Source organism: Crinia signifera, chromosome 6 (assembly GCF_055691185.1).
Source record: "Crinia signifera chromosome 6, ASM5569118v1, whole genome shotgun sequence".
NCBI lineage: Eukaryota > Metazoa > Chordata > Amphibia > Anura > Myobatrachidae > Crinia > Crinia signifera.
The window spans coordinates 263,152,773-263,178,778 of NC_139222.1; the positions used below are offsets into that span (position 1 = coordinate 263,152,773).

The window sequence follows — 26,006 nt, forward strand, 5'->3', positions numbered from 1 at the left end:
GTGCCCGGTGATTGGTTAGATCGGTACGGCCGGGCCGCGGGCGGGTGATTCTATGTAACACACTATACAAGGAAGGATATGCCTGTGTGCTGGGTACAGGGGCGTGGGAACCGTGCTGCACCCTGCAGCGGGCACAGGGAGACACCTATACCCTGCTGCTGCCTGGACTGAGCGACCGCTGGCCCGGGAGGAGCGGAGGTAAGGGTCTCTGCGTGATGATTGCAGTGTGGGGCTGGCACAGTGATCAAGTTGGGTGCAATGCTCTGCAATGTCTGCAGCGCATGCTGCAGCCGCTGTGGCACCACAAGTCCCAGCACGCTACTGTGGTGTCACAACTGATGTGGATCCCAGAGTTGCCTAGGGAACCCTCTACAATGAAGATCCAACTTTCAGCTTTGAGTCTATGGCAACTTGTGGAGCTCCAGCTGATGAGGAACTACACATCCCAGCATGCCCTACTATAGTTGTGTTGTCCAGGCATGCCGAAACTGTGGCAGGGTATGCTGGGATGTGTAGTTGCTCAGCAGCTGCTATGCCACCTATTGCCCACCCTTGGTCACTGGGGTATATTCAATGATATTTGCAAGCTGTGACAGCGAGCAGTGCTGACTGCTCGCTGTCACAGCTCGCAGGGTCAGTATTCAGCTGACCCCCTGCACACACCATTTCCCCCTCGCTAGGTATTTGTAGCGACGGCGAACAGTGTATGCTGACGCTAAAACAGCGAGGCTCGTGGCTAAATGCATCGGGCTCTCTGACAGCGAGGATTCTCCTGGAACGTAGAGCGAAAGGCGGGGGCGTTTGTACTTCGAACTGATATCTATATTGCAGCGTAAAAATAAAGCGGCCAGTATTTACCCTGCACAGAAACAATAAAACACCCACATGTTACATCAGGATTGGTACGGAATCCCAGACAAGGGGGGGCGTGGATCCCCCCCCCTCCCCTTGCGGGCTCGCTGTGCTTGACACGCAGCGGGCCCAGTGCCTCACTACGCTTGGCACACTAATTTATTCTCCCTCTATGGGTGTTGTAGACACCCATAGAGGGAGAAAGTGTAGGGATTTTAACCACCGGGATTCTAACTGCATCCCGTTACATCAGCCCCACCTGCAGTGCATATGGTTTTGTACATTAGAGAGTGATTATGCCTTTGTGAGTGAAGCAGAATAACCGCCATAGACTGATGGATAAGGATTGACGTATTGCCATTATCAGTCCTATTAGTCCACTCTTCCTAGAATTTCTGTGTATCTGGACAATACATTTTTAGCCTCTGGGCAAGGCATGGCTGCTAATTACCAGTATAGAGAATAATACCAGTCCCAAGGGAGCTGAACACAGTACTGCTGCGGTGTGATTTGGTTCAGTTCATTAAAATCTATAATCACACACAGTCTCAAAAAGTACAAAACTTTTTCTTTCTGAGACAATCCTCCTGTAGTGATGTGACCTCAGCGTTACGTGTGATCAAATACAAGATAAAGCGTAAGTACATCAGCCCTTTCCAGTGATCAAAGTGCACCCAGGGTGATCTCTGCAACAACCTCTTATAAGTCCTGTTCTAGAATTCAGTGATACCAGGAGGTCAGAGTGAAGGTGCGTATACAGGTACGAATCCCCCGGAGCCCAGGACCACTGATTGACTATACACACAAAGGTGCGATTTTTGTCTATGGATGATTTTTATCTAATTACCAGAAATATCTCATTTAAATACTGGGTTGGTATTTCTCATGTATATTCGTAACGCAGGCTTTTATCGTTCACTACTGTTCACACGTACAGATATGCACTAAAAAGATGGTACAGGTTCTAGTCAAGATTGTGCTGCCTTCTATATTTTTCTTGTGGTACAGACCCTGTAAGGGTACGATCAGCATTGCAAGCTGTACAAACACGGTGCGATATGTAATATGTTTTCTACCAATATGTTCTATGTTTCTATATACTGTACATTAGAGACTGTACAAAGAAGGGCAACTAAAATGGTGCATGGCCTACATCACAAAATGTACCAGGAAAGACTAAAATATCTTAATATGTATACTTTAGAGCAGAGAAGGGAAAGGGGGGACATGATAGAAACTTTCAAATATATCAAGGGTTTTAACAAGGTACAGGTGGGAGACATTCTTCACAGGAAGAGGAGCAGCAGAACACGAGGACATGCACTGACACTAGAGGGAGGAAGATTCAGGGGAAATGTGAGGAAGAATTACTTCACAGAAAGAGTAGTAGATAAGTGGAATAGCCTCCCATCACAGGTGTTAGAGGCAAATACAGTAGTACAATGTAAACATGCTTGGGATAGGCATATTGATATCCTTACAAAAAAATAAGGATCAAATATGGTTTGATGTAACATGTTTAAAAAAGGGGCAGACTAGATGGGCCAAGTGGTTCTTATCTGCCGTCACATTCTCTGTTTCTATGTTTGTTTTCTACCAATATGTACTATGTAGCCCATATGGGTAGTTCATATCGCACTGTGTATGCCCCTTCAGATTGTGTACATGTAACCCCAACACTGTTTTGATGTGTTGACAGTGTCTAGGTCAACACATCAAAACAGCTGACATGCTTCAGGTCAAAATGTTGACACAAGCAAAGGTCAACATGAAAATGGTCGACGTGAGTTTTTCACATTTTATGTGTCTCTCGACATGGACACCGTTTAAGTGTACCGCGTCCCCTCACATTGCTGCACTCGCCATGCTTCGTGCACTGTGCCTGGCTGCGCTTGGCACACTATTTTGTTCTCGCTCTATGCCCACTTGGATAGTATGAACCAAGTCTGTCTACACCAAAAAAAAAAAAACTTTAAAAACTCATGTTGAACTTTTGACCATGTCAACCCTTTTGACTGTTGACCAATTGCGGTAGGCCTTTTGAGTGTCGGTCTAATGACCACATCCTATTCATAACTCATCCAGTGGTGGCAGTCTGCACACTGACTTGTGCAGCAAGTAGAAGACGCAGCCCTCGGTAAACCCTATTCTTACAGCTGCTGGCACAGTTTGAGACTTGGCAATGGGCAGTTGGTCTTGTTGAAAGTTGGCAGAATGGTTATTGTGCTGGTATGTGTCACCCGCTAGCACATGGCAGGACTACAGATATCCTTGGGAGGGGACAAAGTAGCTAATGTGCTGGCAGTGAGCGGTGAAGTCTTCCTTCAAGCTACCAGAAGCCTTATATTATAACCCCGCTGGAAAACCCTAGGGTGGCCAGTCCCGTATTATGGGATCTTACCGTATATATTTTCAGAAGGTTAAAGGCCACTAGAAATACCAGGATACAGGGTAAAAATTAATTTTTTCACATTGAAGAGAATGTTTTCTGCGCACAGTTTTTTACGTAGCTGGATTTAACCTGGGAGTCGCCTCTTTACTAATTCAAATGGAAGCTATTTAACCCTTCACTGTCTAAAATGCTAATGTGTTCCTTGACGCAGGGCCGGCAGAAGTGAAATGGAGGTGTGCGAAGACATGACAGTTGATCTAGAGGTGGTTACTGGGAGGAAACGGCAGTGCATAGATGGCGTTCTAGATCATCCAAACAATGTACGTTCTCTTCTATGTTGTTCTTGTCTTGTGTTACCGGTTTAAACCAGTATACATGCGGACGCTATTTATTATTATCTTGTCATCTCAATTAATTGTACACATGTACATTGCATCCTATCAGGAGTCCAAGAGTTTGCTAGAACTGAAGATAACTAGAAAATTCTGTAATGGTCCCTTTTTTTCCATGGCCCAGTCTTACTATTAGTTAAATGTCACTGCAGCCAACCTTTTTAATGTATAAAGTGAACTTTAATAATGACCATATAAGGATTTCAACAAGACTACGCCAACATACCTCTTAATATCTCCCACCTGCCCCATATGTTCTATGCAAGATCTGCGTCCCTCATCCACGCTCCTTGCCTGCTCCCGTTCAGGGTTACAGGACTTATTTTGTGCTGGTATGCATCATAAGGTTCACACCTTAAATAGGTCTACAGGGTCGGAAAGGTCAAGACAAGCCTTAGGTCGACAGTCAAAAAGTTGACGAGTTTTTCACATTTTTTTTGTTTCGAATAGACACCGTCTAAGTGTGGCGCGTCCCGCGCATGGCACCCCATGCTTTGGTCATGGTCCCTCCCTGCGCTTGACACACTATTGTATTCTCCCACCACGCCGTAGTGGATATAGGGTATGAAATACCACCTGTTGGCACAAGCTAGCTCAAAAAAATCATGAAAAACTAATTTCGACCTTCCCGTTGCGTACCTAGGGTCTACCTAGTGACCGTATCCCTTTTACTGCCCCCCCCCTCTGAAAACCTACTTCATTAGTCAGCTTATAATATCCCTGAACCACTCGCATAACATGCTCAACTGCCTGATTTCTACACAGTTCACACAAAACTTACATTTGGGTTTTTTTTTCATGTTTTTTTTTTTTTTTTTTCGCACTTACACAACCCACTGACCAACAGGCCAACATAGTTCTAGCCCACCTAGAACTGCTGCAGTCTGCCTTGACTATCTATTCATATATTATATCATTTTATATCCGTGTTCTTTTTGTTCTACAGATATTTTATGGTTGCTAATGTCTATCACCGTTTACATTTCCTTGCTACAATATGCCATAATTAAATAGGGGCTTGTATTTGTAGTTAAATTGTTTGAGCTTGGTGCTTTCATCTGCTTACAATAGGGAAAAATACATGGTTTGGTACTTGTTTCCTAGCACGGCCACAATCTTGTGGATCGTGTACCTTTAAGTTAAGGTACACGATCCACACGATGGACCCGATTTCCTTTGAAATCAGGTCCATTTTGCCGGCAAAGGTACAAAATCGGGGGCATCGCGTCGGTCGGGACCATTAACATTGGTCCCGACGCGATGCCCCCGATTTTGCCATAGGCTTCAATGTTAAAATATTTTTTAACATTGAAATCGTGAGGATCGCGTCGGTCTTGTGCCATTATAATGGCACAAGATGAGATGGACTTGATTAAGTCCATCTCACCTTTAAAAAAATGTGAAATGGGCCAATATGACCCATTTCACATTATAGATGTCCCCGTCGTCACCCCACGATAGACGCCAACCCGAAGCGTGGCGAGCGCAGGCGGTGCGCGTCCTCCGACCTTTTCATTCCCCTACTATCCACGTCGGCGTGGAGTTGAGAATAGAATAGTGTGGCGAGCGCAGCGAGCCACCGAGCCCGAAGCGTGGCGAGCGCACGCGTATAACTTCACAGGTATACGCGTCCCCTCGCGGGGCTCGCTGCGCTCGCCACGCTTTGGGCTCGGTGGCTCGCTGCGCTCGCCACACTATTCTATTCTCAACTCCACGCCGACGTGGATAGTAGGGGAATGAAAAGGTCGGAGGACGCGCACCACCGCCCCTCGCGGGCTCGCTGTGCTCGCCACGCTTCGGGTTGGCGTCTATCGTGGTGTGGGGTTTACGTCGTAAAATTTGGGGGTCTAGGGAATATTTCACATTGAATCCAATGTAAAATCGGGTCCCAGGGACCCGATTTACATTTCATTCAATCAAAAAATCGGGTCGGTCACGTCGATCGCATCGCATGCGACCAAATCGCATGCGATGCGATCGACGCGATTTTTCCGACACGACCACCCCGATGTAAATCGGTGTGGCCGTGCTAGGAAACAAGTACCCATTCTTTATTATACCTCCTATTTCTAACGTGTTCCTACTAGTGTTGAAGGTAGCAAGTGATATATATTTTTTGTGACCCCTTTCCTTAAGGGCTCGCAGCATAGTGTACTTGCAATGACAAACCTAAGGTTTAAGTGTTCCAGGCTTTTAAAAACTCTTTTTTTTTCTTTTTTTGACACTTTTACAGTATGTGCGTTCAGAAATTTATATTACTCACATGTTGAGCGCAAAGTTCATATCTTCGCACATTTACACACTCCGGAATTCTGATTTCCATAGTGTGAAAATCTATTGCATTTAAGGTGAGAACTTGCGATATGATGACAGGGAACTGCGCAGTTCTTGTAAGCGTAAGACAACGCTTGCGACTAAGAAGAGTACGCGTGTCTCCGAAGCAAGTCCACTCTTGCATACAGAAGTATACTCTTCTTGCCGGATCTGTAATAGTGTGCCGCAGAGTTTGAATCTGTATACAGAGAACAACGGACTTTGGCATGAAACCCAAGGGTGTGACCGCTGCATCGTAGCACTACGTATACAGGTTCAGACACAGATATACAAGTGTCTCCTATCAAAGGAGGGGGGGCAGGGCAGCGGATACAGAGGCAGCGGGCAGGGGAATGTTGGTAAGGGGAACGGAGAGCCGGGCAGGAGGAACAGGGAGCTGCAAGAAAAAGAAAAAAACAATACAAATGAATGGGCAGCCAGTGATTGGCTGATCGCTCTCTCAGTCAATCACTGGCTGCCCATTCATTTGTATTCGCTTTTTTTTTTTTCTTGCAGCACAGACCGCTCCCTGCGCAGTGCACCATGGTTTTGTCCATTAAAGAAACATTTTGTTTTTGTGGGCCAACTTGAATTAGGCCCTAGGAGAGCATGGGAACGTGAGGAAGGAGGGTCCTGCCTGTGAGAGCTTACATGCTCCTTTTTTGGATGTCTTTCTACCTATAGGTAGGACCTGGGCTGTTAATAGCCGCTGATCCTGTATAAAGTCTCGGTTAGGGCCCTTATCCACGGACTTTCACACACTGTTTTTGTCTCTCACCCTTATGGCTAAAGTGGGGTCTAAAACAGAGCAACAATTGAATTGCCCCCTAACAGAGAAAGTAAATGCAATGTTTGATATATAGTTTGTGGGATGTAGATGGAAAGATCTAGTGTTTAGGTAGACATTGACAAAAGGTTGACACGTCAAAATGTTGACATACTGTACCAGGACTAGGTCGACAGATTAAAATGTTGACATGATTATCATTTTTTTTTTTTTAGCCGTCAGTGTCAACATTTGTCAGAGAAGCTGTGTCCCAATAAAGAACACAGGGCAGATGTATTAAGCCTGGAGAAGAGGTAAACTGGAGATAAATTGCTTTATCTCCTTTCACTTTATCTCCAGTTCGTCTCTTCTCCAGGCTTAATACATCTGCCCCAGAATGTGCAAGGCGATAATGCTCCAACCAATCAGCTTTAATATGTAAATCCATAGTTAGGAGCTGATAGGCTGGAGCATTATCACCTTGCACATGACCCTCTTTATGGGGATAGATACCACTTCTCCAAGCTTCATATGTCAACCGTATGCGTGTCAGCGTTTTGTACCTGTTGACTGTTCTGTCATCCCTCATTAACTGTGACGTCGCAGCAGCTTAATTGACTGAAACGTCTTTTATTTATTTTCCTCAGCCCCGGTTACAGATATGGGATGCAATAATATAAGAAATAAAGGTACTTGTGAGTTATCCGGGCGTCCGATTTTAAGATTGTATGCCTTAAGTTAAGGCATACAATCAGATGCGATGCGATACGATATCGCATCGCATCGCATGCGACCATCGGATGCGATGACCCGATTTTTCCATAGGAATCAATGTTAAAATGGACTGAGTCCATTTTAACATGGAATTGAATGGGAAAAAGGGGTCCTTTTCATACCCCTACTATCCAAGTGGGCATGGAGTTGGATATAAACCTGTGGCGAGCGTAGCGAGCCACCGAGCCCGAAGCGTGGCGAGCGAAGCGAGCCCCGCGAGGGGACGGTATTCCGTGTCCCCTCGCGGGGCTCGCTACGCTCGCCACGCTTCGGGCTCGCTGGCTCGCTACGCTCGCCACAGGTTTATATCCAACTCCATGCCCACTTGGATAGTAGGGGTATGAAAAGGACCCCTTTTTCCCATTGAATTTCATGTTAAAATGGACTCAGTCCATTTTAACATTGATTCCTATGGAAAAATCGGGTCATCGCATCGCATCGCATCCGATGGTCGCATGCGATGCGATGCGATGTCCCGATCCGACCCGATTTTAAAATCGGACGCCCGGATAACTCACAAGTACCGAAATAAATACTTTTTGGATCTTATTCTGGTCCACAGGCAAAGCTGCCGGCACCCGCGTCACGGCCTAATTTTCATGGGAACGCGCATAGTTTTCAAGGGAACACCCATGAAACGCTGGTTGTTCCCATGGGCGCAGCCTGTCGCCACCGCCCGCACTTCTAGGTGCGAATGGGACGGTGAACAAGCAGTTCGCATTGCCCGCTCGCATTAAGCGTCTGCACATGCGCAGGAGCACACCATTGTTCCCCTGTGCAGGGGTGCGTGGGGATCAGAATTACCATCTTTATCTCTATTGGAATAGTGAATTGTAGAGTGTGTGTGTTTTTTGTTTTGTTTTGTTTTCAAACTTTTGATTGTATTTCTTTTAGTTCAATTCCAGACACAAAAACAAAAATGCGGGGAATGTTTCCTGAGGCCTGTATGACTATAGATGCATTTAAAGTAGATATATTGAAATGCTGATTTAAAGTTTTTTTTTCAAAACAAAGCGCGCGGCCTGCTCGGCTAATCGAGTTTCCTTGGATACAAAAACCACCTCCTGCATAACAATCTGTGTTTTTCTTATTCTCTTACAAGTAGCAAAGCGGAGAGCGCTAACATCTCACTGATTTGTAATAAAGTGAGTTTCGGATTAGAGGGAACCGCTCCGGCTTCTGTATAACAGGACTGTTTTGGTTGTATTGTTATAAATGTATTTGGAAGGTGGAAGAACGGATAATCTTACATTACAGAATCTGCAGGTGGGGGCAGGGAGTATGTATGTGTATTTCGCTGCTGTAGAAGTAGGTATTAAGTTGTCGGGAAACGGAGGCTTTAGATTTCTGGAAGCGTGTATAGAGGTGGGCTTCTGGAAGTGAGAGCTCTTGCTCTAGATTAGTGGTTCTTTGCTTGGGTATGGAGCATTGGAAAGACATGAACTAGGTCGACAGAGTCATTAGGTTGACATGGGGTTGTTGTGGGGGTTTTTTTGAATGTCGACACAGTCAACATGGACGCTGAAACGTACCACCGCGTCCCCTTGCATGGCTCGCAACGCTTAGCACACTATTTTATTCTCACACCACGCCCTAGTGGATGGTAGAGCATTACTTTTGGTTCAGAAATCTAAAGTTGTTGCTTATCAAAGCCATCCACTGTCCCATATCTACCCCATCTGTGTTAAGCTGGGTACGCATATATACAATCGTCTTCCGTTCTGTCTTCGTTCTTCCGTTCTGGGTCGAACGTCCGTTCGATTGTATATGTGTGTACGCTGTCCCGATTCCTTCTGTACGATCGATAAATGGCCAAAAACTTCCATTCTCGGTCGGTCAAAGGTTCAGTGCTGTTTAATATTCATCTGACCGGACGGGCCCATATCTGAACAAAAGTGCAGTGTGTACGCACGTTTGATCAATATGCTATCCGTTCTTGCGATTATACTGCCAAAATTGGAACGCCCATGTGGGCGTTCCATATCTGCATGATCTCTCCTACAGCACAGCAATCATGAAGCGTTCACCTCCAGGGGCCAGACATACGGCAAACTGCTATATAGACGGGGTACGCGTCTAAATTAGTCAGCCGGCAGGGTGACTAATTTAGACGAGTACCCCGTCTATATAGAAGTTTGCCCTAGTCACCCTGCCGGCTGACTATTTTAGACGCGTACCCCGTCTATATAGTGGTTTGCTATAAGTATGCCCTTAACCCAGCCCATTATGATAATTTTGTTTATATATTACGTGTCAATAGCCCAAATCGAGAGAGTGTGTACGGTGGTACAATCTCTTTCTTGTGACTGTTTGGACGGGAGTAGATCAGACGTCGCAAGTAAAATTTGACAGGTGTGTACGCGCGTATCGGCTGGTGTTCGTGGACGGTCGGTCGCGTGTACGGTCGATCGAATGCTCGCAAGAAAACAGGGATTGTATAGATGTGTACCCAGCTTTACCCCTGTATGTCTGCCTCTCCCCTTTAGAATGTAAGATCTCACAAGCGGGACCCTCTCTCCTCATTTGCTTTTCTTTCCTGTACTTCTACTACCATGTACTCTATACTCGCCACAATGGCACTCAACCATCCAGTTCTGGTCTTGTACTGTAAAGGTGCGTACACACCAGATGATAAAAGTTAATGATATGCATCAACTATGTTATTGTGCACATTATCTAGTGGGTACACAGTATATCATTAACGGCGTCCTGCATGTACGGATGACTGAGAACATTGTTCACGAGGCCCAGCATGAAACATTACCCACCCCCGCAACATCACTTATCGCAGCTGGGTCCTGTCGCTATAGACATCACTGGATACACACGGCGGTGTAGTAGTGTGTGTTTGGCCCTGCGGAACCGTTGTGGCACCATATGAAAAAAAAAAAAAAAAAGAATTATATGGTTTTAGATTAGCGTTACCACTATCTGGTGTTATCCTCTTCCAGCTGGTCCAAAATAATAACCTTCCTTCAAAAGTTACATCCATTCTCCCCCTATACAAATGTTTCCTTCCACAAGCTTATCCGTTCCTTTAGACCAAGCATGTCCAAACCATGGCCCTCCAGCTGTTGTGAAACTACACATCCCAGCATGCCTTGCCACAGTTTTACCATTCCCTAATAGCAAAACTGTGGCAAGGCATGTTGGGACTTGTAGTTTTACAACAGCTCCAGGGCCATAGTTTGGACATGCTTGCTTTAGGCTTTGCTTCCTTCTCAATGCAAATTAAAGGACCTTCTAATCTATGTCTTTTACAATGTCCTCTAGTGTATTAAATGGTTGTTAACGATGCGTGCTCCCGCGCATCGTTTGCGACCCCTGAACATGCAGGTCAATTGGATATACAGTATAGCCAATCATCTGCATGTTCGGTGTGTCCCGCTAACGTCACTGAATGATATAATGCACCAATATTGTTCAATATGTGTGCTCTTATCAGCCACCCACAGCACGGACCAGGTTACCTAGGGCTAAAGCGAATGTACCAAACCCCGCCTAGCGAATGGATCGCCCATTTGCACGCCGAATTCAGCCGGTCGGCATGCGAACGGATGTTTTATATGAACATCCATTCCATTGCCTGTGGAAACTTCCCCCATCATTCGATGGTCAGCGACCACTCGTACATATGAGCAAAGAAAGCAGGGATATGGGCGGGCAGCTGACATCCTGTTAAGTGAGCTGTCCACCCCCACACGCACGTCACGACCGCATTTCCATACGCACGCCGACGCAGGATGTGAGCATATGGTAATGACCCTGATCAGGCCGCAACGCCCCTCTCCACCCCCTGCTCGGAAGGCCAGGTGCGAGCCGGACTTCTCTCAGAGTTCCATCGCTCCCCTGCGTACGGACATGCACAGAAATGGTTCTGCGCATGTGTATACGCACAACTTCGGTACACTGGCCGAATTCGTGTCCGAGCAAAGCGATCAGAATAAGGGCCCTAGTATGTTTAGGCCTTGACTCTGTACTTTTTTGTAAATTTTTAACCCCCTTGAACATTGCTGGGGACCTGTTTGCCTGATGATAATACTGCTCATGGGTGGGGATTTTTACAAGACTGAAATATTCCGATTTGTCTGGATTTTGGTTATTTTGTACTCGTGCTGAATAAGAGAACACAAAAGAGAACACAACAATGAACAGTTATTGGTAGGGCTAGCCATTCTGGATAATGTGACCATTATGACCTTTTGGTACTCTTTACCTAGATGGGCGCCAGCGATTGAAATCGCGGGCGTCGGGGGTAAAAATCGCGGTCATCGCGGGTAAATCGGGATGCCCGCGATGACCGTGATGACCGCGATTTTCCCATAGGGAACAATGTTAAGAAGGCTGATTGACCGCGATTTTACTGTTAAATGCCTCAATGGACCCGATTTGGCCATAGGAATCAATGTTAAATGGGCCACAGAGCCCAAATAGGCACAATTAACCCTTAAATGTCCCCCCCAATTTTTAACGCCACCCCACGATCCACGCCAACCCGAAGCGTGGCGAGCGCAGCGAGCCCGCGAGGGGCGGCGGTACGCGTCCTCCGACCTTTTCATGCCCTACTATCCACTAGGGCGTGGAGTGAGAATAGAATAGTGTGGCGAGCGCAGCGAGCCACCGAGCCCGAAGCGTGGCGAGCCCCGCGAGGGGACGCGGATACCTTCACAGGTAGACGCGTCCCCTCGCGGGCTTCACAGGTGTCCGCGTCGCCACGGACACCTGTGAAGCCCGCGAGGGGACGCGTATAACTGTGAAGGTATCCGCGTCCCCTCGCGGGGCTCGCTGCGCTCGCCACGCTTCGGGCTCGGTGGCTCGCTGCGCTCGCCACACTATTCTATTCTCACTCCACGCCCTAGTGGATAGTAGGGCATGAAAAGGTCGGAGGACGCGTACCGCCGCCCCTCGCGGGCTCGCTGCGCTCGCCACGCTTCGGGTTGGCGTGGATCGTGGGGTGGCGTTAAAAATTTGGGGGGACATTTAAGGGTTAATTGTGCTTATTTGGGCTCTGTGGCCCATTTAACATTGATTCCTATGGCCAAATCGGGTCCATTGAGGCATTTAACAGTAAAATCGTGTCCATCGGGCCTTTTAACATTGATTCCTATGGCAAATCGGGAGCATCGCGTCGCGGGCATCGCGGGTACATTTATGGCCGGACGCGACCGACACGATTTCCATGTTTAACATGGGTTTCAATGGGAAATCGCGGGCATCGCGTCGGTCGCGTTGCGGCCAGACATAAATGTACCCGCGATGCCCGCGACGGGCGCCCAACTAAGTAAAGAGTACCGACCTTTTTACTGTACGTCGGAGATAATAAATAAAAAGGATGGTGTGTTTAATGTACTGATAATTGTTGAACATTTGAAAAAAAAAAAGGTACTCTTTACCTAGAAGGGCGGCCATCGCGGGCATTGAATGCACTAAAAAATCGGGTGCGATGCGACCGACGCGATGCCCGCGATTTCCCATAGGGAACAATGTTAAATGTCCCAATTGACCCAATTTTCCTGTTCAATGTCTCAATTGACCCGATTTTTCCATAGGAAACAATGTTAAATGGGCCACAGAGGCCAAATAGGCACCCTGAAGTGTGAAATGGCCCCCACAATTGTTAACGCCACTCCACGATCAACGCCAACCCGAAGCGTGGCGAGCGCAGCGGTACGTGTCCTACGATCTTTTCATACCCCCACTATCCACGTCGGCGTGGTGTTGAGAATAGAAAGTATGGCAAGCGCAGCGAGCCACCGAGCCCGAAGCGTGGCGAGGGGACGCGGATACCTTCACAGGTATCCACGTCCCCTCGCGGGCTTCACAGCTGTCCACGTCCCCTCGCGGGGCTCGCTGCGCTCGCTCCACGTGGATAGTGGGGGTATGAAAAGGTCGTGGATAGTGGGGGTATGAAAAGGTCGTAGGACGCGTACCGCCGCCCCTCGCAGGCTCGCCACGCTTCGGGTTCACGTTGATCGTGGGGTGGCGTTAACAATTGTGGGGGCCATTTCACACTTCAGGGTGCCTATTTGGCCTCTGTGGGCCATTTAACATTGTTTCCTATGGAAAAATCGGGTCAATTGAGACATTGAACAGGAAAATCAGGGCAATTGGGACATTTAACATTGTTCCCTATGGGAAATCGCGGGCATCGCGTCGGTCGCATCGCACCCGATTTTTTTTTAGTGCATTCAATGCCCGTGATGGCCCCGATTTTTTACTAACGATGCCTACAATCAAAATCGTGGGCGCCCTTCTAGGTAAAGAGTACCAAAAAAAAAATCTTATTAGTAAAGTATATTTTCCTTTAAATCTGACTAAAACTTCTGTTTACAGTGCTCAGAATTTACTTTTCTTTGTTTGTTGTTTTTGTGTTGTGTGTTTTTGTTTTGTTCATATAATCAAGTTGTTAAGTCTTTTATTCTAGACTCGAGTACAGGTTCCCCCCCCCCCTCTTTAATAAGATGTTTTGCTGAGCTTGAAGATACGTTTCTAGTATGGTCGCAGCGGTTAGTAGACCAGAATTAATTTCGATGGTATCTCTTAAAGCATTTTTCAATGCTAAGTGCAAATGTATAGTCCATTAGAGCTTGCTGTGGGAGCTCAGAGCCACCAGTGGATTAAATGATTCACATCTAATCCCGGGCAGAAGGGGTCACCTGTCCAAAAAGAAGACTGTTCCTTTCGGATAATCCTGCTTGAATACTTTTTCAGTATTATTAATATATTTTACATTTGCTACTGCTTGGCTGGCTGCGCGGGATAAATATACGAAGTCGCTCCTGTTCACCTTGACCGTGTTGCGTGTCGGCTTGTACAACCTCATTAATGGGATATGGGAACGTGAAAGACTGATTTGTGTGAAGTGACCGATTTCCGAGGCATCTGCTCTGGCGTTGTCCCAGAATGTCGGGCTTTTTTTTTTTTTTTTTAATCCTTCTGTTTTTGTTTGTAGCTGTACAGCATTCTCCTTTATCTCGCTAATATGTAACCAGTGCATGATCTGGATCACATTCTATGCAGAATCATTTTGTATCTAACGTCCCCTATACTACATATGGATATCCCCGTATAGGCACATGTGATTTCATTATTAATAGTCAACTTGATTTAACCATCTGTGCTCAACCGGAATCGGTACATCTATCAGAATGAACTTAGGTCTACAGTCATTAGGTCGACACCACTAGGTCGACTGGCAGGAAGGTCGACCTGACTTAAGGTCGACATGGGCCAAGGTCGACATGACTTAAGGTCGAATTTGCATAAAGGTAGACATGAGGAAGGTCGACTGGTCATAAGGTCGACGTGGGTTTTTCACTGTTTTTTATCCGAATGTCGACACAGTCGACATGGACACAGTTGGCAATGAGAATCGGACCCTCGCATCGCTCGCGATGCATCGGGCACGGTGGCTCGCTTCGCTCGCCACAGCTCTAATAACCTCCTCCACGCCCTAGTGGATGGTAGGGCATGAAATACCGCCTGTCGGCACATGTCGGCTCAAAAAACAGTTAAAAACCCCATGTCGACCTTATGACCAGTCGACCTTCCTCATGTCAACCTTTATGCAAATTCGACCTTAAGTCATGTCGACCTTGGCCCATGTCGACCTTAAGTCAGGTCGACCTTCCTGCCAGTCGACCTAGTGGGGTCGACCTAATGACTGTAGACCGAAGTTCATTCTAATAGATGACCGCTTCCCGCTCAACCATAGATATCATAAATACCTGTACTGTTAAGGGCCTCCCATACACTAGTCTGATTTGTGACGATTTCACCCGATCACAATGGATCAGGGCGAGAAGTCCCGTGCGCATTGGACCCGTGATGTCCCGTGCGCATCGGACCTGAGCTGGAGGTCAGACCTGCTGCCCGCCCGACTTCCAACTTTACTACCCTCCCTAAGAGGGGGGGGGGGGGTCTGATGACCATACACTGCTGCAATACATGTCAGTAGTGTAGGGCAACCTTTTAGGGTAAAGTCAGCCTCTGTCGTTTCAAAGATAAATGAAATAAAATTTTGGGGCACCCGGAAGTAATGTGGACGAGTTCTGCAGGTGCCCTTTTTTTTTATTTATTTTTTTATCATACCCTCCAGAGGTGGTGAGCAGAAGTCCATCTAATTTCTGGCTTTTAAGTGCCCAAAGTTATCGCATTCTGTTGTTAGCGCTAGTTTAGTCACTTTCCACGTCTATGCCGTTAGACACTCAATACTTACAAATCACACAAAAACAATTGATTTCTCTCCCCTTCCCCTCCTTATTGATTGCTTTGGGCAACTTCATCACTGAATCTCTCTCCAAGACTTGATACATGTTCCCTTCAAAGTCATACAGCGTACCGGCCATACAGTGGAAAAGTAAGTTTTTTATCTTATTAGTACAGCGTACAGTATGTACAGTTCTTTGCTGATAAGATGATCTGTAAAGTAGGGCGTCTCTCGCACCATAAGTCTTGGGCGTTACTTACCTTCTCACTTCTCTAAAGTTATCATTCAGACCTGTGCGTAAGCTGGAGTACGTATAGTATGGGAGATGTATCAAGTGTCCTAAAGTTTGGAGAAGTTTCTTATATAGCGCACACAGCGCAGCGCTTACAGAGAATATTTGAACATTCACATCAGTCCCTGCCCCGTGGAGCTTACAATCTATATTTCCTCTACCTCCCCATGGCAGCTGTACTATGGGTTTTCCCCCTCATTAGGTAGATCTGGAAAGGAAAAAAAGACACAACACTGCCCCTATATAAGGACCGCCCCTACTGAGGCTCAGTGTCTTTTTTTCCTTTCCAGGTAGAGGAGGCTTACCCCGACACTGCTGCTGCCTTCCCCACTGCCCAGTGCAGCCAGGGGTTTAGGCAATCAAAGGCTGCCCGCTACCCAGTGTAGTTGGGACACCTGTCTGGTGATACCCCCCTGCTATTATGGCTGTGGGCTATGGTCTCAAACCCCCGCAGTTGTACCTGATATTTTTTCGTCCGGAGCGTCTAACTTTTCAAACGGGGATCGCGCGCCATCCTATGCGGCGTTTCCCTCTCACATGGGCTCCGGAGCACGAGCGCAGGAGACGCTGGGAGCGGCGTCAGACGCGGCGTCTGACGTCAGTAAGGTACAAGCTGGCACGCGCGCGCGCACGGGGGTGTATATATGGCGTTTGACGTCATCAATGAGCGCGAGGCTGAGCACGCCTCTCTGTCAAACAGAGGGGGACGCCAGCACTAAAATGGCGCTGCAGCTGACAGAAACGCTGCTGAGACTCGCTAAGCCAGACGGATACTGGGTAAGGCTCCACTGTTAGCTTGCTAACGGAGCGCTATTATGTATTTATCCCTTACCTATTGCTGATTATTGTATTTGTGTTGACCGTGATTCTGCAGCTATGGAGGATGATAGGAAGCAGCAAGGAAAATCGGGGTAAGCCAGGAGGAAAATGTTAGTAAGTGTTTTAATTGGACAGTCATTAAGCAGGGCTACTGTGCTTGCAGGTCAGAATCAAGTAAGGAGAAACTGGAGTTTAAACAGAAACACAAAAAGCTGCATGTGGCCAAATGCTCGGTGTGTGATGCACCCCTGCCTGATAAATGGAAAAGCACGGTGTGCGAGAACTGTAAAAAAGCTCCCATAATGAGGCCAGAACAAATGGCAGACTTGGTCGCTATGCTTAAAACTTCCCTAGCGGACACCTTTGTTACAAAGGAGGATCTGAAGAAGGGGTCACACAAAAGGCCCAGGGACCCACCTTCTGAGGACTCTGACCCAGGGGAAGGCCCCGCCACTGATCTACAGGAAGAAGTGGAAGAAGGGGAGGTGACTCAAGAGAAAATGGAGCTGGATTTTAATCCAGATCTCCTTAATAACCTGCTTATTCTGATAAATAAATCACTCAGCATTGAGGATCCGCAAGAGGAAGGGAAGTTACAGGACCTCCTTTTCAAGGACAAAAAGAAAACGCCCAAGTCTTTTCCCCTCTCTAAGCCACTACAAGACATAGTAGAGGAAGAGTGGGCTAACCCAGACAAGAAAATAGCTGTGCCACTTAGGGTTAATAAGATGTACCCCTTTGACACGGAGCAAGTCAAAAAGTGGGAGGTGGCGCCCAAAGTAGACTCGGCCATTGCCAGGTTGTCGAGGAAAACTACCTTGCCACTTGAAGACGCCAATGCGTTTAAAGACGCAATGGAAAGAAAGATGGAGATGAGTCTGCGGAAGCAGCACATCACGTCCGGGGCCTCCATAAAAGCATCCTCGGCAATAGCAGTGACCTCGAGGGTATTGAGATCCTGGTGCCAGGACTTAGAGTCCGACTTACTGGACGGAGTGAAAAGGTCAGAACTCCTTAAAATAATCCAGAACTTGCAAATTGCCGTTGAATTTATCTGTGATGCATCATTAGATGCGGTCAGACTGGCAGCCAGATCAAACGCAAGTACCGCAGTAACCAGGAGGGCACTGTGGCTCAAACCGTGGTCCGCGGATGCCCAGTCCAAAAATAAACTAGTATCACTCCCGTTTCAAGGCGATTATCTGTTCGGGAAGAATTTAGACGACATCATATCAAAAACCACGGGGGGAAAGTCGGTGTGGCTTCCCCAGGACAGAGGTTTTAAGAAAACGCCAAATAAATCGCAAAGATTCCAGTTTCAAGATTTTAAGGAGGCAAGGACATACAGGCCGGGCAGAGGGTACAGAAGACCCTGGTCTGGAGGAAGAAGCTCCTTTCGTGGCCAAAGGGGCAGAGACGGAAGGTTCGGATACAGACAGACGCAATGACGCCAAGCAAAAGGTCGGAGGCAGGCTGAAGGAATTCCATTCAGTTTGGGCCCGATCTACAAAAGACAAATGGGTGATGGAAGCAGTATCATCAGGATACAAAATAGAATTTGTACAGGACCCTGGAGTATGGCTGGAAGATTCTCCCATACCAAAAGACAGGGAATAAAGATTGGCGTTAAAACAAAGCCTACAAGACATGATAACACAAGGAGTTGTGGTGAAGGTTCCCAAAGGACAAGAGATGACAGGGTGGCAATCAAGGTTTTTCGTAGTCAAGAAACAATCGGGAGGATTCAGGACCATACTGGACCTAAGAAGACTGAACGCATACGTGGTAGCCAAAAAATTCAGGATGGAGTCTCTCAGGACAATACTCCCGGACATAAAAAGAAACGCTTTCTTGACTACAATAGACCTCAAAGATGCCTACTTGCACATACCAATTTACCCAGGACACCAAAAATTCTTAAGATTCCGTATATCAGGCATAACATACCAGTTCACGGCTCTGCCGTTCGGCCTGTCAACCTCTCCAAGGACATTCACCAAGGTCCTGGTAGTGCTGGTGGCAAAGCTAAGAGAGGAAGGCATTACAGTATGGGCGTACCTGGACGACTTATTAGTAATGGCACGGTCAGAGGAACAAGCGATAAGTCACACACACAGGGTGATGGACTTCCTTCGAGAACATGGCTGGATTATAAATCTAAACAAAAGCCAACTTCAACCCACAACAGCGGTAAAGTACCTGGGTGTCATTATAAATTCAAGAACAATGAAAGCGAGACTGACACGGGAGAGAATAACAAAGCTAAAACAAGAAATAAACTACTTCTTGGCAAGAAGAACAGTCAGCTCAGCAGACTGCCTAAGGTTACTGGGCCTCATGTCGGCAGCATCAGACACTGTAAGTTGGGCAAGGCTTCACACAAGAAGCATACAAAACTGTTTTCTGTCCCAATGGGACGGGGACAGCAAGCGGACAACACAAAGAATTATGCTATCAAAAGGAGCCAAACAAGACCTGCTCTGGTGGGTGACAAGAGGAAGACTAGGACAAGGAAAGTCCTTCACCACAGGGGAGCAAGTGCTACTGACAACCGATGCCAGCATGTCAGGCTGGGGGGCAGTATGCGAAGGGGCAGCAGCCCAAGGAGAGTGGACAACACAGGAAGGAATACTTCACTCAAACATCAGGGAAATGAATGCAGTGAGGGAAGCGTGTCAGCACTTCCAATCCCAACTGTATCAGAGAGACCTAGTAATCAGAACAGACAACTTGGTGGTAGTAGCATACCTCAACAAGCAGGGAGGTACAAGAAGCAGATCAATGATGACAGCAGCGGCACTAGTGCTGAACTGGGCAGAAGCCTGGACGAGCAGCCTCTCAGCAGTGTTCATAGCAGGAAAAAGGAACCAGCAAGCAGATGCCCTGAGCAGGAAGCAAATAAAACCGGGGGAGTGGGAATTATCCCAAGAAATATTCGAAGAAATAGCTGAGATGGGGCTACCCAAAAATAGATCTCATGGCAACCAGGGACAACAGGAAGGTGGAGAAGTTCGTGTCCAGACACTGGGAAAGAGGAGCCTGGGATACAGACGCGCTGACGTGTCAGTGGGAGCAAGGCCTGATGTATGTTTTTCCACCATTTCCGGTCATCTCAAGGATACTGAACAAGATACAGAGGGAGAAAGCAACGGTAATAATCGTCGTACCCACATGGCCAAGGAGAGCCTGGTTCCAGAAACTGATCAGGATGGCAGTAGCAGGGCCCTGGAAACTGCCAGACCGACAAGACCTGCTATGGCAGGGAAGATATGTGCAGCATCAGCCCAGAGACTGGAACCTAGCGGCATGGTTGCTGAAACCAGAACCCTGGTAAACAGGGGTTTCTCCTCTAAAGTAGTAAAAACTTTGTTAAGGGCCAGGAAAAGCTCAACATCGGGCACATATTACAGAATCTGGAAAACATATACACAATTCTGTATAACTCAGAGGAAGGATCATAAAGCCATACCAACAGTGCTCGACTTCCTCCAATCCGGCCTAGACAAAAAGTTATCGGTTAGTACATTAAAAGTCCAGGTATCCGCGCTGGGCGCCATACTGGACAGGAAAATTGCAGAGGATAAGTATGTACAAAGATTTATACAAGCATCCAAGAGAATAAGGCCAGAGTTCCGCAGCCCAACTGCACCATGGGACCTTAACCTAGTACTAAATACTTTAACTGAGAGCCCCTTCGAGCCCCTGGAAGAGGTACCAGTTAAATGGCTAACAACCAAAGTGGCTTTTCTGGTGGCCGTAACATCCACAAGAAGAGTGCCGGAGCTGCAGGCCCTCTGGGCAGAAGAGCCATTCCTGAACTTCTATGAAAACAAAGTCGTCCTAAGGACAAATCCTCACTTCCTGCCCAAGGTAGTGTCATCTTTTCACATCAACCAAGAGATAGTACTACCGTCCTCCTTCTGCGCAAAACCAGCTAACGAAAAAGAACGAAGGCTCCACAAACTAGATGTTAAAAGAGCACTGACCATTTACTTACAAAGGGTTGAGAACTGGAGGAAAACAAAAAGGCTCTTCGTTGTCACAGAAGGCAAGAACAAGGGGCTCGGAGCCTCAAAAACAACCATCGCTAGATGGATCAGGACATGTATAGCGGAAGCGTACAAGTTAAACAACAAGGAAGTTCCACAAAGTTTAAAAGCTCATTCCACTAGAGTAGTAGGGTCCTCCTGGGCTAGGAAGGGAGCAGCATCCCTAGAAGAATTATGTAAAGCAGCCTGCTGGGCATCAGCCCACACTTTTTCTAGACATTACAGTTTGGATATCGAGTCCTCCAGTGATGCGAAACTGGGCAGGAAGATATTGAGCGCAGTAATATAAAGTAAACAAAAAGCTCCCAAATAATGGGTAAGAACGTTAATTAATTAAAGTGGACCTACATGTAGGTGGCTACAACCTACATCCGTATGAGGTATTACTTCTTCTTTATTCAGTCCCACCCAAAATTTATTTTTCTTACACTACTATGGTATTACCCATAGTACAGCTGCCATGGGGAGGTAGAGGAAAGTACGGATTCTTACCTTTAATACGCTTTCCTCTACTCCACCATGGCAGCATTATTCCCTCCCTTGGGATATATGATGCAATATAAGTATGTTAAGATAAGTTATGTTATGTTAAAGTGCATACTCGCTGATAATCAAGACACTGAGCCTCAGTAGGGGCGGTCCTTATATAGGGGCAGTGTTGTGTCTTTTTTTCCTTTCCAGATCTACCTAATGAGGGGGAAAACCCATAGTACAGCTGCCATGGTGGAGTAGAGGAAAGCGTATTAACGGTAAGAATCCGTACTTCCCTACCACACAGACATTCTAGGGCTAATTTTGTTTTGTTTGGGAGCCAATTAGCCTACCAGTATATTTTTGGGAGGAAACCGGAGCACCCGGAGGAAACCCACGCAAGTACGGGGAGAATATACAAACTCCGCACAGTTAGGGCCATGGTGGGAGTCGAACCCATGACCTCAGCGCTGTAAGGCAGTAATGCTAACCATTGTACCGTCAACTTTTGGTCGCTATGGGCAACATCTTCATTTGTCCACTTCACTGCTTTGAAGACTTGATACATCCTTGAAGTCATTCTCCCACATGTACTTTATATGCCGTCTATTACATTGGGCGATGGGCATGTTTTTTATATGCTGCCTGTTGCATTGTGTGATGAGCATACTTTGCGTTTGCCTGCTGGCATGAACTAAAGTTCCTTGAAAAAGGCTTTCAGATTATGGGCCAGATGCCCTAAGCTTCAAAAGTGATAACATGGAGAGTGATAAACAGCCAGCCAATCAGCTCCTGCCTGCCATCTCACAGGCTGTGTTTGAAAAATGTCAGGCAGGAGCTGATTGGTCGGTTGATAATCACTCTCTATTTTATCACTGCTGAAGCTTAGTGCATCTGGCCCTATATCTTTGTTCCACAGATGTGTAGATTGTTGATAATTGTAGATTGTTGATAATTGGTGCGAACAATCTTAACTCTCTAACTACCCTCCCCATCAAAAAATATAAGCGGTTATTTTTTTCTTTTAAGATATGACAACCCCCTTTGAAACTAACACAGGCGGCTACACCAATATGATTAGTTCCTGGTCAGTGTATCTGGGCAGTATTCAATGAGAAAAATTCTCCGTGTTTTATGGCGAGTTTGTGCTTTTCTCGCCTTGGATGGAGACTTTTGCTCTCCAAAAGCGAGCAACCCTATTCAATGTGAAATATTCGCCATCTTTTTAAGTAATTTTCGCCGTCTCTCTCCGTGTAGAAATTCTCCATCTTTTGATGGAGAGCTGGAATGTGAACTTTTAATCTAAAAGGGTTTTTTTTTTAATTTTGGTGTAAAAAAATCAGGTTTTTTTTTTCTGTGAAGGGGCATGTTATTTTTATAGCACATAAATATATATTTAATTTAAAAAAAAAAATTTTTTTTTTTTTTTTTTTACACAGTGCAGCCAGCAGGGGGCCGGAGCGCTCGAGCCGCTCATTAGATATTCATAGCACCCGAACGTAACTATGCACGAACGGTGCAGTGAATACTGGGTCCCCCGCTGGCTATAGGGGGGTGCAGCCTGGGTCCTGGAGAGCCCCCCTCCCCTCCACAGTCCTCTGGAGCAGCCAGGGAGACTTTAATCTCTCTGGCTGCTTCCGGCTCCCTGAAAGCTCCCTGCTCCCTGCAGGGGTTAAGACTCGCCGCGAGTGGCGGCGAGTCTTAACCACATTGAATAGAGGGAGCAGGAGTGGCAGCGAGCCCTCCGGAACACGGAGAGTGCATGGAGAGCGAAATAAAACGCTCTCCATGCACGGAGAACTTTTTCATTGAATACTGCCCTCTGACTAAATATTTAGGGCAGTATTCAATGAGAAAAGTTCTCCGTGTTTTGTGGAGAACTTGTGCTTTGTTCGCCTTGGACGGAGCATTTTGCTCTCCAAAAGTGAGCAACCCTATTCAATGTGAAATGTTCTCCGTCTTTCTAAGTGACTTTCTCCGTGTCTCTCCGTGTAGCAATTCTCCATCTTTTGATGGAGAGCTGGAATGTGAACTTTTAAACTAAAAGGTTTTTTTAAGAAATTTTGGTGTCAAAAAATCAGGTTTTTTTTTTCTGTGAAGGGGCATGTTATTTTTATTCTTGTGCTTATAGCACATGAATATATATTTAATTAAAAAAAAAAAAAATTAATTTTTTTTTTTTTTTTTTTTTTACACAGTGCAGCCAGCAGGGGGCCGGAGCGCTCGAGCCGCTCATTAGATATTCATATATTCACTGCACCCGAACATAACTATGCACAAACGGGTGCAGTGAATACTGGGTCCCCCGCTGGCTATAGGGGGGTGCAGCCTGGGTCCTGGAGAGCCCCCCTCCCCTCCACAGTCCTCTGGAGCAGCCAGGGAGACTTTTATCTCTCTGGCTGCTTCCGGCTCCCTGAAAGCTCCCTGCTCCCTGCAGGGGTTAAGACTCTCCGCGAGTGGCGGAGAGCATCAGCCACATTGAATAGAGGGAGCAGGAGTGGCAGAGAGCCCTCCGGAACACGGAGAGTGCATGGAGAGCGAAATAAAACGCTCTCCATGCACGGAGAACTTTTTCATTGAATACTGCCCTTTAGTGTTTTTTTTCTTTTTTTTTGTTATTTGATTCTAATACGCAGTAAAGTTAGATCCTGTCACCGTTTGGTAGTTCAGATGGAACCTTCCCCGCGCACCGGGGTCATTGTGAAGTGTGAAACATTAATCTCTGGCCATTGTCCTCGGCGCATATGAAGACCTGGTTTCAGATGGAAGATATACGCTGAGCACAGGACGTGTCCGTGCGCCACTTTTGTGAAGCCTGCAAACTGGTTCCCTTCACTATGTATAGCCGATGGGGGCAAACATTGGTCAACACCAGTATATTGGATGGTTGGTCTGTTTTTGGAGAGAAACTACAGAGGCTGAATTCTGAGAACTGCACTATGTCAGATTGCATTCGCTACATAAGAATATAGATATTCTGTTTTAATGATGTAATAATGTTTATTTCTCGCAGAAGCGCACTTGCCAGGGATTGGAAAGCTTTACAAATGGAGGCGGAGTCTTGTTGGACCAGCTGAATAAGTGTGACCTAGTGTGCTGGCAGATGGAGATATCCGGCAACACAAGAGAGTCTGTGAATGGGTTTGCGCCCAATGGATGGGTACAGCAGTATTGTATGGTAGCGGATCAGTATTTTACCTAGTCCCGTGTAGCCTGTGTTCCCAATTTACTGCATTACTTTTTAATCAGCAGATGCTGCTTGTGTGTCCTTTTCACACAAATTTACAAAGCAGAATAACAGAAAGTCACATGCAAGAGGCTAGATGTATGTGAACACATCTATATGCTAGTAACAAAAAAAATAATACAAATTTATTCCAAATGGGGGAAAATCTTTTAAAATGCTAAAGTATTGATAGTCTCAATGACCTTAGGGCAGTGATAGCTAACCTTGACACTCCAGCTGTTGTTGAACTACACATCCCAGCATGCACTGCATCAGTTTTAGCATGGCCAAATAGTAAAACTGTAGCAGGGCATGCTGGGATGTGTAGTTCAACAACATATGGAGTGTCAAGGTTAGCCATCACTGCCTTAGGGCTATATTTAATACATTTTCCTATAATTGAATGGCTAACTGTAAATACAGGTTGAGTATCCCTTATCCGATATGCTCAGGACCACAAGCACTTTGGATGAGGGATTTTTGGGGGGGATTTTGGAATATATATATATTTTTTCCCCTGGTGGTGCCCCGATGGTCCCCCGACGTCCAAGGTGTTCCACGGCGGCCTTCAGGATCATCTTCAGTGGCATCTCCGGTCCCAGGGGTGCATTGCACAAGTGCGCACCGGTGACATCACAGGGGTGCATTGCACGAGTGCGCACCGGTGACATCACTGGCGCATTTGAGCAATGCACCCCTGGGACCGAAGATGCCGCTGAAGAGGCTCCCGGAGGACGCCATGGACATCGGGAGACAAGGTAATTATGAAAATAAGGTGCGGGGGCTGGACGGGACTGAGGGGTAGATTTATTAACTGATGATCAGGGGATGATGCGCTATCCCTGTGCCTTATGTCAGGGGATAGCGCTTCCCCTGATCTATGACACCCGCTGAGCGGGTGTCTAGCGTGGGGCAGGAGGCATAGCACGGCTATGATATTTCGTAGTGCGCTCCTGCCTAATTTATGAAAAGTCCGCATCGCTGACCGTTCCGCCGCCTGCTGCTATCTACTTCGACAGCTGCTGCTGGCTCTGAGCTGCGCTGGGGATCTCGCGAGAGTAGCGAGATCCCGCACATGCGCAGTCAGGCGGCCGGGGGGAAGGAGACAGTGCATCAGTATTAACTGCTGCGCTGTCTCCAGGAGGGGACATCGCCGGAGGGGGGAGTTAACGCTCCCCCGCTTCGGCCAGCAAGATAGAAATATCTTGTCGTGTCCCCTCCTGCTTCGCCTCGCTAATGAGGCCAAGCAGGAACTGTTATAGCGGTGCGTTTCTACCCCTGAGTACCAGGAGGAAACCCACGCAAGCACGGGTGAATATGCAAAATACCATTGTTTTCGGAATATTTCATGTTTTGGAGTACCCGATCTGTACTGTAAATATTTATGAAGACGAAGGTACATATTTAAAAAAAGAAAATTGAATGTGCTCTGTTGTAACTTCTAATATTGG

The 26,006-nt window shown here is 46.8% G+C and overlaps 1 protein-coding gene across 2 annotated transcripts in view; it reads left to right on the forward strand.

The window, feature by feature from the left end:
• The window catches only part of LOC146009280 (uncharacterized), a 36,202-nt gene continuing 10,196 nt past the window's right edge, over positions 1-26,006 (forward strand). Inside the window, exons 1-3 of one of the 2 annotated variants that reach the window (XM_083149471.1) lie at positions 1-198; positions 3,456-3,564; positions 24,343-24,507. In XM_083149471.1, coding sequence (XP_083005597.1) covers positions 3,472-3,564; positions 24,343-24,507 — 258 coding nt within the window. In that variant the 5' untranslated portion in view covers positions 1-198; positions 3,456-3,471. Of the gene's footprint in view, positions 199-3,146; positions 3,304-3,455; positions 3,565-24,342; positions 24,508-26,006 lie in introns of those variants that run through there. The other variant, XM_083149472.1, reaches the window with a different exon arrangement.